General features: G+C 36.7%; 1 protein-coding gene across 6 annotated transcripts in view; it reads right to left on the reverse strand.

Annotated features, from left to right (window-relative positions):
- Positions 1-18,485, reverse strand: part of ARHGAP21 (Rho GTPase activating protein 21) — a 146,846-nt gene that overhangs the window by 19,821 nt on the left and 108,540 nt on the right. For all 6 annotated transcript variants that reach the window (XM_041765522.1, XM_041765521.1, XM_041765519.1 and 3 more), the window contains 3 exons: positions 4,917-5,102; positions 4,677-4,779; positions 969-1,005 (listed from right to left, as the gene is read on the reverse strand). In XM_041765522.1, coding sequence (XP_041621456.1) covers positions 969-1,005; positions 4,677-4,779; positions 4,917-5,102 — 326 coding nt within the window. The remainder of the gene's footprint in view (positions 1-968; positions 1,006-4,676; positions 4,780-4,916; positions 5,103-18,485) is intronic.

Here is an 18,485-nt window from a genome sequence, read left to right on the forward strand (position 1 = left end):
CTAGACATTCCACCATTTTAAATATTGGGCAGAAGCAGACTGGAAATCAGCCGAAGAAAATATTTTAGGAAGGGAGCGGGAAATTGTGTTTGAGACTACTGAAAAGTCAAAGAGGTTAAAAATAAAAGATAAACATTAGTTTTGGAACTTGAATGTCATTAGTCACCTTAGCGTGAACAGTGTCAGCCTGGTGTGTGTTAGTTGAGAAAGACATGATGTGAGGAGGTGAACAATTTTTTTCAAGGAGTTTTAACGTGAAACATGAAAGAGAAGATAGGCATAGGAAATAGAGGTAGATGTGGATTCAAGGGAGGTTTTTAAAAAAATATATATAGTAAATAGTAGAATGTGCTTATATGATGGTGAATGAGCCACTGGCAAGAGTGAATCTGCAGAGGAGAGAGGGATCTTGAGAAAGTGAAAAGTGACTGAATCCAAAGAAGAAATGCGGATTTAGGTTTTTCACAGAATCAGGTTCCAGATACACAGATATTATGAGAACATGAGTAAGGAGGGCAGAAACTATGGGCACAAATGAAGATGGCTAACATTTTTGGGGAATGTAGAACAAGAAAATTCCTGTCTAACAGCCTTTGGTGTGTGTTTTCAATGAAGTATGAGGGAAGAGTAGATGGGAGAGGACAGGAAGGTGGAAGGGAGGCCTGAAATAATAATTTTGAGGAGAGAAAAATATGCATTCAACAAAATACAGGCTTGCTGGGTAGTTAGATTTTTGGCTGTAGACTGATAAAGTGAGAAAAATCAGCATGATGTTTATTATATACTTGAACATGTTTAGAAATTAGAAAAGAACACATAATACATAATATGTAATTAATATTCCAAATGCACCTGAAACTCACAGAATATAGGATAATAGAAACAATTCCTTATGAAGAGCCAAAGTAAGCAAAGGTAAATAGAAACACTGATCATTTGCTGATACTTAAAACATACTGAATACCAACCTTGATTCCCTTCAGGCTAGAAACGTGCTTAAAGGACCTGTTAGAAAAAAAGCACATAAATATTTGCAGTAAGTGCATAACACCTTAAAGATGTAAAAACAAGCTGACCATTACAAATAACCTTTCAACGATAAGCTGACATTTTATCATTATCATGTTAAATGTTCACTGTGCAACGCAAATGAGAAAAACAGCTAATTGTATAAAGTACTGACACTTTTGATTCCATGATCGAAGTTTCCTTAGTGGATCTGGTAAATTAAAATGGTCTCTGCATGAAGTGTGAGATTTTATCCTTCCTTTTAGATGAAAGAAAAAAAAAAAACTACTCAGGCTGAACACTGAGCTTTAGAATAAATTATTAGTTAGCCACAGTCACAGTGCTCTGTTAAGGGTTCCCACGGTGTTAAGGATTGATAATGTGGCAGGAAGAGTGTGGTCAGAGCCAGTCCCAGCCCACCACTCCTCCCACCAACCACATTCCGGATGCTTTGGTTTGAGACCAGCTGCTGCCACTGAAAAGGTTTAGGGCTTCTGAAGATAGGCTTGCTTTAACAATTCAAAATAATTTAACTTTGGGGGACAAAGTTTTTTTTTTTTAGATTTTATTTATTTGACAGAGAGAGAGCACACAAACGGGGAGCAACAGAGGGAGAGGGAGAAGCAGACTTCTCATCGAGCAGGGAGCCTGGGGCTTTATCCCAAAACCCTGGGAGCATGACCTGAGCCGAAGGTAGATGCTCAACCACTGAGCCACTGGGTGCCCCAAAAGGTTTTTTTAATTCAAAATTCATTTTAAGGAATTTAGAACTATAAGATGTGACTAAAGATGGCATTTCCATCCCATTTCAAATCACCCCAACAAGATAGCCAGAAATAGCTATGCAAACTCCATCTGCAATAGTATCAGGAGACACTGTAACTCTGAACCACAATATAAATATACGTAAATGAAGATGGGTGTTAAATGAGGTGAAGGAAAGAATGGATACAGAATAAGGACATCACTGGTTGCATATCTCAAACAAAACTGCAGTGCTCCCTGAGAGGTCAAAACCTCCCCGTGTTTGGAACAATGGGAAACAGGGTGCCGGGGCTGGTGACGGGAGCCTCACTCATCACCATGGATATCAGGGATATGAAAAAGAAAAAAGGAAACACGCAGTTCTGTTATTTTTGCAGGAAGCAGTATGTGGCTTCGTGCAGGGTGAAGTAGACTCTGAAATGTGGCAGTTAATGCCATCTTTTAGTAAGGAATAAGTAAAGGTTAAAATAGCTTGGAAATTCAACATTTTGAATTCCTATTGGCTTGGACCACTGCTCTGGCCACACCTCACACAAACTTCCCCCATGTAGTTGGTCCAGGAAGAACTGCTATAATTGGAATATAAATAATCATTAAATGGAAGCTTCAGAGAATCTATACAAAAATACTCTGATAAAAAAGATTATTTGGGGCACCTGGGTGGCTCAGTGGTTGAGCATCTGCCTTTGGCTCAGGTCATGATCCCAAGGTCCTGGGATCAAGTATCATATTAGGTTCCCTGCTTCTCCCTCTGTCTATGTCTCTGCCTCTTGCTCTGTGTCTCTCATGAATACATAAATAAAATCTTAAAAAAAAAAAAAAGTTCTTTGACCGAAGATTCAAAATCATAAAATGTCAATGTTCCTTAATTTTATAAGTTAAAACACCATGTCACTAAAAATATCCATAAAAATTTAAGAACTAGAAAATTGACTTTAAAGTTCAAATAGTAAAATAAACAAAAATAGCCAGGAGAATTCAGAAAAAACACAGTCATGAGAGAACAGTTCCATCAATAATAAAAACATAATAAAACCAATGCAATTAGGGACGTCTAGGTGGCTCAGCAGTTGAGCGACTGCCTTCAGCCCAGGGTATGATCCTGGAGACCCAGGATCGAATCCCACATCAGGATCCTCTGCGTGGAGCCTGCTTCTCCCTCTGCCTGTGTCTCTGCCTCTTTCTCTCTGTGTCTCTCATGAATGAATAAATAAAATATTTAAAAAAAAAACCCACTGCAATTAACAGAATCTGGTGTACATGAGTAGACAGATAAATCAATAGAACAGAATGGAGGCTAAAAATAAAACTATATATACATATAATAATTTAGTATTTAATAAAGATGAAATATCAGTGGGAAAAATACAACATTCAATAGATGCTTTGGGCACAACTGAGAGATACTGGAAAATATAAAGTTGGCCTTTATTTCACTAATTGAAATAAAATAAGCTCCAGGTGAATCACAGTTGTAAATATACAAAAAAAAGACCAAAAAAAAAAAAACCCATAAATTTGAGAGGCAAACATGGAAGAGTTTTGTTGTATTATGCAGGAAAGGCTTTATCAATGACTCAAAATCTGAAGGCCATTAAAAAAAATTCTAAATTTGACTGCAAAGAAAAAGTTTGACATTTTTGCACAGTCTAAAAAAACTTAAGAAAATCCAATGAAAAATACTGAATTGGGAAAAGACTTGCAACACTTATCTCAGAAAAGAGCCCTTTTATAAAGAGCCCCCAGAAGTCAATTAGGAAATGCAGTTGGGAAGAGCAGAAGACATGAACAAGCAGTTCATGGGAAAATAGAAATCTCTCTTAAATATATATGAAACAATGTTCAATTAACAATAAGAAATTTTCAAATAAAAACTATAACGTGAGGTGGCTCAGTCAGTTACATGTCTGCCTTTGGCTCAGGTCATGATTTCAGGGTCCTGGGATGGAGCCCCACATGGGACTCCCTGCTCAGCGGGGAGTCTACTTCTCCCTCTGCCTCTCTCCTCCCCCTGCTTATACTCTTTCTTAAATACATAAATAAAAATCTTAAAAAAAAAAAAAAAACAGAAGCAACAACAAAAAAGCTACAATGTGATACCATTAGATTTACAAAAACATCAAATGTTAGGTAAATGCTGTTCTGGTGAGGAGCAGAGACTTCCGTACACTGTTGGTGGGAATCTGGTTTGGTATAAACTTTAAGGAGAGTGGCTAACAATACATATTAAAATAAAAAACACACACCCTCAAAAAAAAAAAAAAAAAAAACACACACCCTCTTGATGTAACAATCTTTCTTCCAATTATACTCACTTATATACTAAATGAACTATATACAAATATAATCACTGAAGTATTGTTTGCAGTAGCATAAGATTCAATCTAAATGTCTATTTATAGAATATAAATTGACAGATACATATTAGTAAAACTATTCAATAGAAAATGAAACAATCATGAAAAAGAGTGAGCCGGGAATATACACACTGGATGATCTCCGCAATCAGTCATTTGTTTAGCATCTATCATTTGTTTGTAAAAATAATTAGGATATGTAATACACACATATAAGCCGAAACACGTGTATGTGATTTTATGCAGAGAATAGCTCAGGAAACAGTAACATAGATCTGAGAAGAGATCTGGGTGGCCAGAGACCTATAGTAGCTGTGATTGTTTAATACTAATATTTTTTGCATTATGTTTGTGTATTACCAATTTTTAAATATTAATGTTAAAAATTCAACTGCATATATTACTGAATAACAACTTTATTTTTTTATTTGCATTTCTAATGTTATAAAGTTAAAAGTATAAAAGAAATCATTAAAATTCAGTATTTATATGTCAAAGTCTGGCCGAATACTGACAAATATTTAAGATGATATGCTTGAGACTTACAATTTTGCATCTTCTCTGTAATCATCCAGGCCCTCATCATAGGATTTTGATCTTTCGGTCTTTGAGCTGGGCTGGGCATCGAGGCTGGGAGGTCCGACAGATTCTGTAATTAAAAGCCAACATTTAGACATTTGCAAGTGGTTTCCAGATCCTTTTCATAGTGAGATCAGTTTGTCATAGCATTCTAAGTGGAAAACTGAGAAAGAGAGATGGTTTGCATAGCCACTCACTGAAACGTACCCTGGTCATGGGAGAGCTGGCGACGAATTAAAGGAGCCGACGTGGTGAGGCTGGGTGGGACCATTGCTATGGAGGGTGCCTGGGGTGCCTGGGGTGCCTGAGGTGCCTGGGGGGTGGAGGCTGAGATGACAGCAGAAGCAGGGATGTGTGCAAGGTCATGATCAATGCTAGGGCTTGTTGGTTCATCTAGAAGATAAAATGAAAATAAATATTAGAGGGATGCCTGGCTGGCTCAGTCGGTGGAACATGGGACTCTTCATCTCGGGGTTGTGAATTCAAGCCCCACACTGGGCTTAGAGCTTACTTAAAAAAAAAAAAAAAATTCAGAAAAAAGATAATAGGTATCAGAATGCCAAATGGCCTAATTATTAATAATCAATATTCACTATTTCTTAAAAAAACAGATTTAGATTTTAACACTTACCCATTAAGACACCAATAAATAATAAAAATCTTACATAGTTATTACTCCAGTAATTCCAAATAATTCTGAGAATGTGGTCTAAGAAATTAAATAAGTTGCTTCCTCTACCAAACAATTAATACTGATTAACTGATAATCAAGATACTAAAGTTTATAGGCATTGAGAACCTGAACCTATAAAAGTGGAATGATAATCTTGTACCACCCTAAAAGAATTATTTTCCCAATTTTAAATGTCTTACACATCATTTCAGGAAGTTAAGCAAGCAACTTGGCTGAGGCTTAACTTTCAGAGTATCAAGTCCTAGAACCTCCCCATGCACAAACTCACAAGTATATCTTCAATTTTTGAAGAAAAATGAGAAAGGACAATTTATGGCTTCCAGAAAAAGTTTATACATTATGAAGACCACTGCTATAGATGAAATGTTTGTGTTCCTCCCAAAATTCATGTTGAAACCTAATCCCTAATGTGACAGAATTTGATGGTGGGGTTTCGGGAGCTGATTAAGTCAGGAGGCGGGAGCCCTTATGGATGGAATTAGCACCCTTACAAAAGAAGTAGCCTGAAAGAGCTCCCTTGACCCTTCTTCCATATGAGGAGACAACTTCCATAAACCAAGAATCAGGACCTCGCCAGCTACCAAGTCTGCTGGTGCCTTGATGTTGGACTTCTAGCCTCTGGAACCATGAGAAATAAATGGTTATTGTTTAAGCCACCTGGATGTGGTATTTAGTGGCCCGAATGGACTGAGAGAGCCACTGGTGGTTTGTTTGGCACTTTTGTGCAAATCAGAAATAGGTGCCGTCTTCCCCAACCAAATGTAGGCCCAGGCCTAGAGGAAAAATCCCCATTTGCCCCCTGGTATCCCTGTAGAAACATAGATATTTTAGGTGTTACAAATTTTAACTTTCTCAAAAGCCTGTCACTACCTGTCAAGAGCAGAAATGCATATAGGAATGCATATGCATGCACGCACAGTAACAATAGCTAACACATTTATAGAGCTTAGGAAGTACTAGCATCATTCTAAATACTTAAAATATATTTTCCATTTAATTCTTATGAAATTCTATGAAGTAAGTACTATTTTGCAGATGAAGAAGTCAAAACAGACAGGTTAAATAACTTGTGTAAAGTTACCAAGCAACAGGGACACAATGTAGACCCAGAGAGTCTGACACCAGAATTTATGCTCTAAAAGTATAAATTATATTTTTTGCTCTAAAAGTACAAATGATATTTGTTTTCCAAACTGGTGAGTGATAGCTCTGTTCAAAATTCTTATTCTTATAAAAACATCAAGGATTTAAATTCTTATTTTCTAGGCTAGTAGAGTATAATTTAAAAGAATGCCAGAACTATATTTCCAAAAATCAAATGCTCTAAGTCTTAGAAAATCATAACGAGGGGCACCTGAGTGTCTTAGCGGCTGAGCATCTACCTTTGGCTCAGGGCATGATCCTGGGGTCCTGGGATCAAGTGCTGCATCAGGCTCCCTGCAGGGAGCCTGCTTCTCCCTGTCCCTATGTCTCTGCCTCTCTGTATCTGTCATGAATAAATAAATAAAATATTAAAAAAAAGAAAATCATAACAAAACCCTTTATAAAGAATATCCTATAATGACAAGACAGGGTTTTGATTTCTTGATTTAAAAGATCAAACTATTTTAATTTTGACCAAAATCTAAGGCTGCTCTATCATTTTAATGGTTAGCATTTTAATCAAGGTGACTAGTAATGATGCAAAATTATAACATTTATAGCTAAAATCTGTAAATTATGACTATCTTAAGCTTATTTTATGTTTTTACAAAGTCTTTAAAAGCAGCTCTTTATATTTAAGCAATAGAAAACATTTTTAATGGATGCCTGGGTGACTCAGTGGTTGAGTGTCTGCCTTCGGCTCAGGGCATGATCCCAAGGTCCTAGGATCGAGTCCCGCATTGGGCTCCCTGTGGGAAGCCTGCTTCTCCTTCTATCTATGTCTCTGCCTCTCTCTCTGTGTCTCTCATTAATAAATAAATAAAATCTTGGGGGAAAAAAAGGCATTTAAAAAAAATTTCACTATGAATCAAGTTTACTAAGTATATAATATCATATGTCGGTGAGCATGCAATTATTCTTTTTTCAAAAGCAAGAAGATAACTGACTTTATATCTATTGAATAAAGATAAAAATTTAATTTTACTAAAGATTACAGTGTTCTTTAAAACTATCATTATGATTTAAATGATCACAAATTAACCAACTTTTCCAAATGATACATGTGTATGAAGTCAGTTGGGTCTTATGGGGTCTGCTTGGGCCACCAATCTGTTATGGATTCAGAAGCATGGATATGAATAGGAAAATACCATATTCTTGAGAAATTATTTGATGTGTGTAGCACAGAGAGTATTAACAGCAGGAAAAGGCTTCTGTAGAGAAAACATTCACAACTGTAGTGTGCAATACATGTGTCAAAGAGTGTCTAGGAGATGCCATGGGATAAATCTTTCAAGAAAATTTTAGGCCTTCCAAAGTAATTTTAAAAATATTTGTATTTATTTATTTAAAATTAAATATCACAGAGTGAAATTCAAAATGTTCATGATTAAGCATTAAACAAAATTTCAAAGGCAAATTTTTTATGACTCTTGACTTCCTAGAGGTATGCATTCAATTTCTTTTGACTTACTGCATTTTGGAGGAAATTTCTTTATTTCACTGGGTTGAATTCATCTCTGCTTTAAGTGGATGTGTGCAAAAAGGCCTGGGATAGACAGCGACCTGCTCCAGGAAGCAAGGGTGAATGGAGGTCTGGGCAGGAGGCTAGCACCCTGGGCTCCCAAGCTTCAGTCCTGTTGCACTCTTTAGAATAAATATATTTACTACTATGTTAAAGACAGACAAGGAAGAGCTAGATATACTTTTTAAAATACAAAGAATTACATTACTTCACATTTATGAATTGTACTTTAATAAATCCAATTCTTCATTCCCTGTAAAAATGTGAGAACTTTTCTATTGTGTTAAAAGTACCCTTGCTGTTGTAATGATTAGTTGGAATTTTAAAATTCTAATGTTAACACATGCTTTCATTATTACCTATGGGTAGATTACGTACAAACAAGAATAATTTAGGCTTATCTCCTTTTCCAATATAAGAAAATGAGTACTATTTAGTTGTCCAAAGAGAAAACAAGTGTGTAGTCAGATTTTCAACTGATTTCTATATTTTTAATAATCAAACTTAAATATTATGTCAGACGAAAATAATCATCTTTGTCAAGGTATGTCACATATTATGTTATGACATTAGGTAACACACGCAGAACACACCACTATCAAGACTGTAAACTTGTTCTTATCAAGTGGCATAATCCCTCCTCATGGTAAACTTAACTACATAATCAAAGAACTGACTGAACATTGAGGCCTTAATTTACTTTATTCACTAAAAGCCCCACAGCTCTTCACAATAAAGAAAAGGTGGAGAAGACACTGAAATTGTATATACTCAAAGTGATCACTGATTCTTAATCTGTGAAAAAGACAGACCTAAGTGTCCAAAAATTTTATTGGAAAATACTGTTTTCCAAAAATAGATAAATAACTAATTCCCTCAGGAAATATATACTCCATAATTCAATGTGGATTTTTTCCAAAGGGAGAATACTATAAGTTACTATGTTTAAACTGATTATTCATTCATTGTTATCTTTTATCAACTAAAATTCTGGGGGCACCTGGGTGGCCCAGTAGGTTAAATGACTGCCTTCGGCTCAGATCATGATCCCAGGGTCCCGGGTTCAAGCCCCACATCACCCTAGCTCCTTGCTCAGCAGGGAGCCTGCTTCTCCCTCTGCCTCTTTCTGCCACTCCCCCTGCTTATGCTCTTTCTCTCTCTCTCTCTCTCTCTCTTAAGTAAATAAATAAATAAAATCTTTAAAAAATGGAATAAAATTCTAGAAGAACATCTATAAGATTTCACACATCAAGAGAAACACAGGGGCGCTTCACTGGCATAGTTGGTTAAGTGTCTGACTCTTGGTTTCGGCTCAGGTCATGATTTTAGGGTTCTGGGATCAAGCTCCGAGTTGGTCTCCATGGTCAGCAGGGAGTCTGCTTGGGATTTTCTCTCCCTCTGCCTCTCACCCCACTTCTCTTTCTCTCTCTCTAAAATAAATACATATTTTAAAAAAAGAAAAATATAGACAGGTAAAAAATCAAGGAAGCATATGGTTAAACTTTACGTGTAACTCTTAGAATTAATTTTCAAACAACAAAGAAAAAAATGGAAGCCTTAATACATACTGAGAGCTCTTATAAATAGAAACACCTAAAATCATAACAGAAGAGCAAAGCACATAAAAAGACAAATCATGAAAGAAATACAAAAGCCTAATAAAAATGTGAAGAAAACCTTGTGAAAACCTAACTACTAATGAAATAATAAAATGAAACCAAGTAAAAATAGGACAGCCGGTTTTCATCTCTAACCTGGCAAATATTTTCATCTCATGATATTTTTATCCTATTTGTTTCTCTTCATCTTCTGCAAGATGACTGCAGAGAATGTATGATGCTAGCTGCCCATCTCTATCTTTGGGGTTCAGTGGGGCTTCTGTGGGTGGGCATATGCACAAGGCATGACCCCTCCTAAGACCCTAGTTCACTGAGTTCACAGTGACTGACTAAGGGTAAAGAATCTGATCTAGTCAGGATAGATCCAGTCTCTCCATCAGATCTGACATATGGATACTGAGAAAAGCACGGTCTTTCTCTTCCAATTCCTCAGAGAACAAGAACTGTAAAAATCAGTAAACTGAGTTGCCAGCCACCATCTTTTCTACCATGTGGAGAAAAAGTATCTGAGAATGAAAAAAGCAAAGCTGAGAAAAAGATACACAATCTTGATGCCAAAGCACTTGAGTATTTGGATCTAGCCGTGTACCCAACTAGGTCTACCCCCAAAATTTCTTCACTGTAGCTAACACTCCTTTTTGGCATGAGCTAATATGATAAAACTTTCTTTCTTTTTTTTTTTTTTTAAGATTTTATTTATTTATTTGAGAGAGAGCAAGCAAGCATGAGGTGGGAGTGGGGCAGAGGGAGAAGCTGACTCCCCACTGTGCAAGTTGCTGGATGCAGGGCTCCATATCCCAGGACCCTGGAATCATGACCTGAGCTGAAGGCTCAACCAACTGATACATGCAGGTGCCCTGAAAAAACTTTCCATCAGAGACTCCTAAACGGCTCAGTGGATCAGAGACTCCTGGATGGCTCAGTGGTTGAACGCCTGCCTTTGGCTCAGGTCGTGATCCTGGGGTCCTGGGATAGTTTTGCATCAGGCTCCCCACAGGGAGCCTGCTTCTCCCTCTGCCTTTGTCTCTGCCTCTCTCTGTGTATCTCTCATGAATAAATAAAATATTAAAAAAAAACTTTCTATCATTTGTAACTGAGAGAATCTGACCAACACAAAAGTAGAACACCATGTTTCTAGTTTGCTTTCACCAACAAGCATTACTCGTTGTAAGACCTACTGTCCAGGGATCCCTGGGTGGCACAGCGGTTTAGCGCCTGCCTTTGGCCCAGGGCGCGATCCTGGAGACCCGGGGTCAAATCCCACGTCGGGCTCCCGGTGCATGGAGCCTGCTTTTCCCTCTGCCTGTGTCTCTGCCTTTCTCTCTGTCTCTGTGTGACTATCATAAATAAATTTTAAAAAAATTAAAAAAAAAAAAGACCTACTGTCCAGTTGCTGCAGATTAGAACAGAGCAAAAAGGGCCTCTTCTATAATGAGCTGGGTTATGAGGAATCTTTCTCACAGTTCAAATAATTAAAGCATGCCATCTGTAGTTTGTTTTAAAATTATAGTTGAGAATCATTTTATAAAACTCAGTGAAATTGGTGGAATTTTTTGCATAGACTAGAGCTAAACAGTTCCTCAGAGTAACTTTGCTTTTTATTTCACCTCTGCTAGGAAGAGGTAATCCTACCCCCTGCCCAAATAACACTGTTAACAGCATAATATTCAAAGATGGGATAAACTATATTGCAAGAGGAGGAGTACATTTGTATAAGTAGGAAGAAACAGTGACTAATGTCAAAGTGTGTATGTAGGGCCCCCTGGGTGGCTCAGTCAGTTGAACGTCCAAACTCTTGATCTCAGCTCAGGTCTTGATCTCAGGGCCATGTGTTCAAACCCTGCACTGGGCTCCACACTGTGTGTGGAGTCTACTTACAAAAAAAGGTATATGTTTCCAAAACTACATGAAGGTGTGTGCGTGTAATTTTTACTAAACATATGTACAGACCAAACTGCTTCTGTTCCAAGTCCACAAGAAGGGACATGCACTACAAATGACCTGGAAAGTCAGTCTAAACCTCAAGCAAAATACAGGTTTAAAAATCTTTGAGATTTTTCCTTATCCTTAAGGAAAAGGAGAATAAAATAATGCTAATGGATTCTTTATCTTAAAAAGAAATTCAAATGGGAAACTTGTTCATTCTACTTGCCTTCTAAGATAGACTAATTTAAATCAAAGGAGATGGATACTAGTTCTGTCAGGTGGAGTTCTCTTTCCAGTAGGCAAGCATAAGCTCTTTCTTATGTATTAACAAGTAACAACTGATTAATCTTTGGTCATACCACCATTTTGTTTTGTTTTTAATCTCATGCAACCACAATGAAATAAAGTCATTCTAAAATATTGAACTCCTAGGCAAATTTTACTTAACCCTATTAATGGCAATACCAGTTACAGAACATCAGGTGGAAGAGTTTTGGGGTTGGTGAAAATGACACCCTCAAGAAATGACACACACCTTAAATTTAAAAGGTATGGTTAGAAAGAATGCTTAAAAAAAAAAAGCCACTAATCTATTAACACCCAGCAACAGATCTCTACTTACTAAAACTCTTCATTAGTTATGAATAGAGCTTCGGAAACAGTAGGTCCTATGAACTTTTACAGAACCTGGTAAGGGATGCCATCACCCAGTTCAAATAACCCCTTTTTTATTTTTAAGATTTTATTTATTTATTCACAGAGACACACAGAGAGAGGCAGAGACACAGGCAGAGGGAGAAGCAGGCTCCATGCAGGGAGCCTGATGTGGGACCCGATCCCGGGTCTCCAGGATCACGCCCTGGACCAAAGAAGGCGCTAAACTGCTGAGCCACCAGGGCTGCCCCAATAATCTCATTTTTTATAAGAATTCAACTCACTATCATAATAGGAATTATGAATACACTTCTTTAGTAATCAGTTCAATAACATGCATTTAAGTAAATATTTGGCTCCAGGAAGGTCATTTTGAGATTTGGGGTTATTTGAATAACCAAAAATCTAATGCTGTATCTTCCTATGTGATAGACAATTTTTTCTTTTAAAGATTAGGAAGTGAGGGGATCCCTGGGTGGCTCAGCGGTTTAATGCCTGCCTTCGGCCCAGGGTGTGATCCTGGAATCCCGGGATCGAGTCCCGCATCAGGCTCCCTGCATGGAGTCTGCTTCTCCCTCTGCCTGTGTCTCTGCCTCTCTCTCTCTGTGTCATAAATAAATAAATTAATAAATAAATAATAATAGATAGATAGATAGATAGATAGATAGATTAGGAAGTGAGAATTCTGAATGTTCTGCAAGCTTGCTATACCCTATTGGTGCCCAAGTGAAGGGAGCAGAGCTGTAAATCCAAGAGGAACTGTTGTGACAGGAGAGACTGGAAAGGAGGGAGATGAAATCGGAGCTGAGGCAGGAACGTGTGTGGTCCCATGGTCAGTGCTGGGGATAGTCAGCTAGTTGGCAAGATCTCGCCAAGTGTATTTGCATAGCAAGTGCTCTAAATTTAAAGAAGGCAAGGGGAGGCACTACTTTTAGATTTACCGCAGATAACAGTTCCAATTACTTGGCTAAATTTCTGCAGTCCCACAGATGAGACAAGTTAATTCCATGTTTTAAGATTTTGTGGGTCTGCGTGTAGGGGAGGGGTACCTGTGCATGAAAACTGGCCCAGCTTGCTAGCTGACAAATGCAGGAGGTATTATTTTCAAGAAATCTGAAAATTACTTTAAAAATATTTCATAAACACTAGGTACCAATTTCATCACCAATTTTTCTTTCACATGATTAATTTTCACACTGAAAATAAGCAAGCTATTAGGAAGGGGAAGACTGGGCAGGAGGTCCTATCTTGTCAGACTATGTGAAAGCCACTTAATTTTCCTGGATATTAAATTCATTACCTCTGAAATACAGAAACTGGATGAGGATTATCAGAAGGGTCAAGTCTAGTCAAGAGGCCTACAATAATAAATCCACTAAAGGTGCAAAGTTACCATTTGTGAAATAATTTAAAATACCTTTAGGTTTTTCTAAACCAGGGATTTGTTACGGGCTTTTGAAGTTTGGATTTATTTTAAAAACCGGCAGATGTAGCTGAGAGTGTAGTTACTATTAGATCTGTTTTCCACATTAAAGAATCAGCCTAAAGTCTAGAAAGTCTAATGTAGGGAAACAATTCCATAGTTTTTATAGGTGCTAAGGTAAAATTTTTTTTCCCTAAATAAATCAGCATAGTATTCTATAAGTGTGCTACAGGTAAACTTGAAATATTTTAGAAGAAAAGCTAATGCTACTACCAAATGGAAGGTAAATACACATATAAAATTATTCCATAGTGAATAGTTTTTTTTTAACAGACTTGGAACACATATACTTATTTACTGAAAAGATACTAATTCAATCTTGGGAAGTCTGAGTTAAGAATGGGGAATACTGAATGCAGAAATATTTTTTAGGTTAAGCTTTAAAAGAGTAAAAGGCCAGGATTGATTGATTGATTTTAAGAATTTATTTATTTGTTTGTTTGTTTATGACATACAGAGTGCGGCAGAGACACAGGGAGAGGGAGAAGCAGGCTCCCTGCAGGGAGCTCAATGTGGGACTCAATCCCAGAACCCTAGGATCATGACCTTAGCCAAAGGCAGACATTCAAACACTGAGCCACCCAAGCGTTTCAAAGCTAGGATTTAAATTTTAGCACATATGTAGGACGTTGTCCAAAGAATATGAGATTTGGAGCCAATAGATAATCAATTCTGTCAGTTACCTGCTGAGAGACCATGAGCAAACGACTTAACTTTCCTTTTCCATAAAGTGGCTTATTTACTTCTCACCTAAATTCTCCCAGCTTGTCATAGGATTAGTACATGAAATACTTGGTAGGTTATAAATTACTACAGAAATTTGTGGATTTTGTTGTGGTTGTTATTATATTAAAAATGAACTCCACATCATTACTCAATAGAAGCAAGAATCTCTAAGCTTAAGTGCCAATGGAGTCACATCTTGTGGGAATGCAGATATAGGAAAAAGACTGTTAAGATGATGAGTAGGGATCCCTGGGTGGCGCAGTGGTTTAGCACCTGCCTTTGGCCCAGGGCACAATCCTGGAGACCCAGGATCAAATCCCACATCGGGCTCCTGGTGCATGGAGCCTGCTTCTCCCTCTGCCTATGTCTCTGCCTCTCTCTCTTTCTCTCTCTCTCTCTCTCTGTGACTATCATAAATAAATAAAAATTAAAAAAAAAAAAAGATGATGAGTATAATTTTTGTCTTTATAGATTAGTTGTTTTGTAGAAAGACTCAGTATGTTTAGTATAAAGAGGCACTGGGTGCTCCATGCACCCCCTATAATATCACTGCTGGCATCAGGAGACTAGAGCCCCCAGAAGGAGAAGTTGGGTGAAGGGTGGCAGTTGCCCACTCCCGTTCTTTTGGGTAAATTTCAGACACTGCAATTTAGCTATAAGTCTCACAAGCTTTAAAACCTCTAAGTTGGTTTAAAATGGCAGGACCAGTAAGGCTGCACCAAATGAATTCTATCGTACATTGGCTAACACTAAGTACATGCATATGGTCCAACTTTGGGATGAGAACAAGGAGTATTAGAAATATGGCAGGAAAAAGAGAGGCAAATGCATTTGAAATGAAATCTGAGTGTGGGTAATTCAGCTATAGTTTCTTTATATTGATAATTATGAGTCATATAAAGAAATGCATAAACTGTAGATTGTAGGATATATCTGAAATCCTGCTACTAAATGTCAAATTAATTATAAACTCATTATTCATTTTGTGTTTCTTATAAAAGAAGTAAAAATTTATTTTCAGTACTTACTACCAAGCTTTATAAACTGCATGTAGGGGGTAAACAAAACACTGTCAATGACTGATATTCCTTATTTAAAAACAAAATGGTTTATTTTCTTCATTTCTCTAAATCTTTGTGAACCAAAAGAAATATTAGATATTAAATGTGTAACAAAGTGTTTGAAAATTTTCTTGCTGTAAGACATAGCATTTGCTCTGTATTATAAATAACTAAATAAATGAATTAGCTCCATTCTCTGGTATTTGGGGAATAAAGCAAAGGCACTTAATTTTTTTTTTCTGCACTAATCTATAATGTTTTCAAATGACAAAAAATAATGATTAAAATTACAGAATATAAGATTCTGGAGTGTGATAATGCAAAAGCAAACCTTAATTTCTTTCCTTTTAAGTGTTCCATGAGATAGCATAAAGTATACTCTCTGAAGTGTGTTTTATAATATGTTAAACAAAGATACTCTAAATGAAAGGATTCATGGTCAAATACTTCTGAGAAAAATTGTATTAGAAAATATACCTAGGGGGTGCCTGGGTGACTTAGTTTGTTGGGCATCTGCCTTTGGCTCAGGTCATGATCCAGGGTCCTGGTATCGAGGCCCACAACGAGCTCCCTGCTTAGCAAGGAGCCTGCTTCTCCCTCTCCCTCTGCTTGCCACTTCCCTGTTTGTGTGTGTGCTCACTCACACACTCTCTCTGTCAAATAAATAGAATCTTTAAAAAAAGAAAGAAAATATACCTAGAAAATATATATAGTAGTATGTTAATGATTCTAAGAGTCCCATAGTAAAGACAAACAAAACTTGTTTAATTATTTAAATCCAGCACTTCTCAATTTGATCACTGATTTTTTTCTCCTTAATCAAATGGAATTCATGTTCCCAGAAAAATACACTGGGAAACGCTGCAAACAGTCTCTTTTACTCCATTTCAACGCTGATATCTATTCTATTTTTATATTTATAGAAGTTAAATTATTATATGTATATATAATAATGACAAAAAAAAACAGATTGGAAAGAGAAATACCTATGGGTCAGGTAACACTTTAAAGCTCAATAATAAAAGGAGGGATCCCAGGGTGGCGCAGCGGTTTGGCGCCTGCCTTTGGCCCAGGGCGCGATCCTGGAGACCCGGGATCGAATCCCACGTCGGGCTCCCGGTGCATGGAGCCTGCTTCTCCCTCTGCCTGTGTCTCTGCCTCTCTCACTCTCTCTCTGTAACTATCATAAGTAAATAAATAAAATAAAAAAAAAAAAAAATAAAAGGATTTCAAGATTTATTAAATTATGGAACTTATACTGAATGAAATCTAAAAGTTCTTTCATTGACTGGCTCTTTACCTATTCAACAACATAGTCTCTAATAAGTATTTTTTGGACTTCAAGGATAGAGTAAAGGATTTTAGTTAATCGAAGACCTAAAAGGTTTTCACAGTAAAAAGGAAACTATAATTAAGCCAAAGAAATCACACTTTTTTTGATATTGTTTTCTAAAACTTAGGTAAGTACTAATATTCTTTCCATGCCTTTATTTCAAATGGTATACAATCTTATGAGTCGTTAAAATGTTGTAAAAACTCAGGAGGCATAGCATTATTCCACCTGAGGGCCTAGAAACTTTTAAGAGTTTTCACATAGTGAAATAAATTCTGTGTTTGTATTTCAGCTTTTTTATCCTGCTCTATTCCACTGGTTAAGGTATAACTGGCATACTACAGTAATTAAATTCTATATATTAAAGTTTTAGGAGGTATATATAATATTGTACTATGAAGTACTTAAAGTAGAATCTGATCAGAACTAGTAAGTGAGCATTTTTATTTTGAATGTATAAACAAAATATTTTAATAATTTCTCTATATGTATATAGAATTAAATAGATTTTTATTTTATACCTTAGCTGATGTTCTCTCTTTAGTAATAATCAACTTGTTGATCTATTCAAAGGATTAGTAGATAATCATGAAAAAATTAACAGATACAGCTAGCACATTTTTAATTATTCCAATATAATGTGGTTATGTTGTTCTTATTAAGTAGGAAGAAAATATGCCATTATTCTGGTAAGATCTCATAGGCTTATCAAATACAGTTACAGGTTGTAGGGACATTTATAAAAAATCATAAAACAATCACTAGTCCTCAGTTACTTTCTTTAAATATCTAGATGATGTATAAGATTTCATTTATGGCAAAGTTCTATTCTCTGAACTTGGATTTAAGGGTATAGATATAAATGAGTAAAATTTAGGTTGAGATTCCCCACAGTGCTTACAACTTGAATACATCATATTTATAAAAAATATAAATCACATAGAACTTTCTCAAAAGCTGGCTCTGATAGTGTTGCCTGACAATTCAATAGCTTGAGATTTAAAAAATTTCCCTAGGTAAGAAAAACCCCAAAATGTTGCTCAAAAAGAAGCACATTATCCTATAAAATTATAGAGCACTATTCATGAATTTTTGGGAGTAATGGCGCAAGTATAAGTCCGGCCTTGGCTTCCAAAGAAGGCCCCTGCATCACATAGCTCCAAGGGGCGCTCTTCATAATAAATCAATATAAATGGTGCCCTCCGGAGCTCTGCTCTGTAAGGAGGCTGACTCAACCTGCCAAGTGTCACTTTAGGGAAGTTATTTAGCCTTTCTTTCTTTTTTTTTTTTTTTTAATTTTTTTAAATTTTATTTATTTATGATAGGCACACAGTGAGAGAGAGAGAAGCAGAGACATAGGCAGAGGGAGAAGCAGGCTCCATGCACCGGGAGCCCGACGTGGGATTCGATCCCGGGTCTCCAGGATCGCGCCCTGGGCCAAAGGCAGGCGCCAAACCTCTGCGCCACCCAGGGATCCCTATTTAGCCTTTCAATAGCTTAAACTTCTCATTATTAAATGAAGGTAATACTAAGGACATATAGGATAATCCTGTTAGATTATGTGTTAGAGCTGCACAATAACTATAATTTTTTTATTTTGAATACATTTAAC

The sequence above is a fragment of the Vulpes lagopus genome, chromosome 8 (assembly GCF_018345385.1).
Source record: "Vulpes lagopus strain Blue_001 chromosome 8, ASM1834538v1, whole genome shotgun sequence".
Lineage (NCBI taxonomy): Eukaryota > Metazoa > Chordata > Mammalia > Carnivora > Canidae > Vulpes > Vulpes lagopus.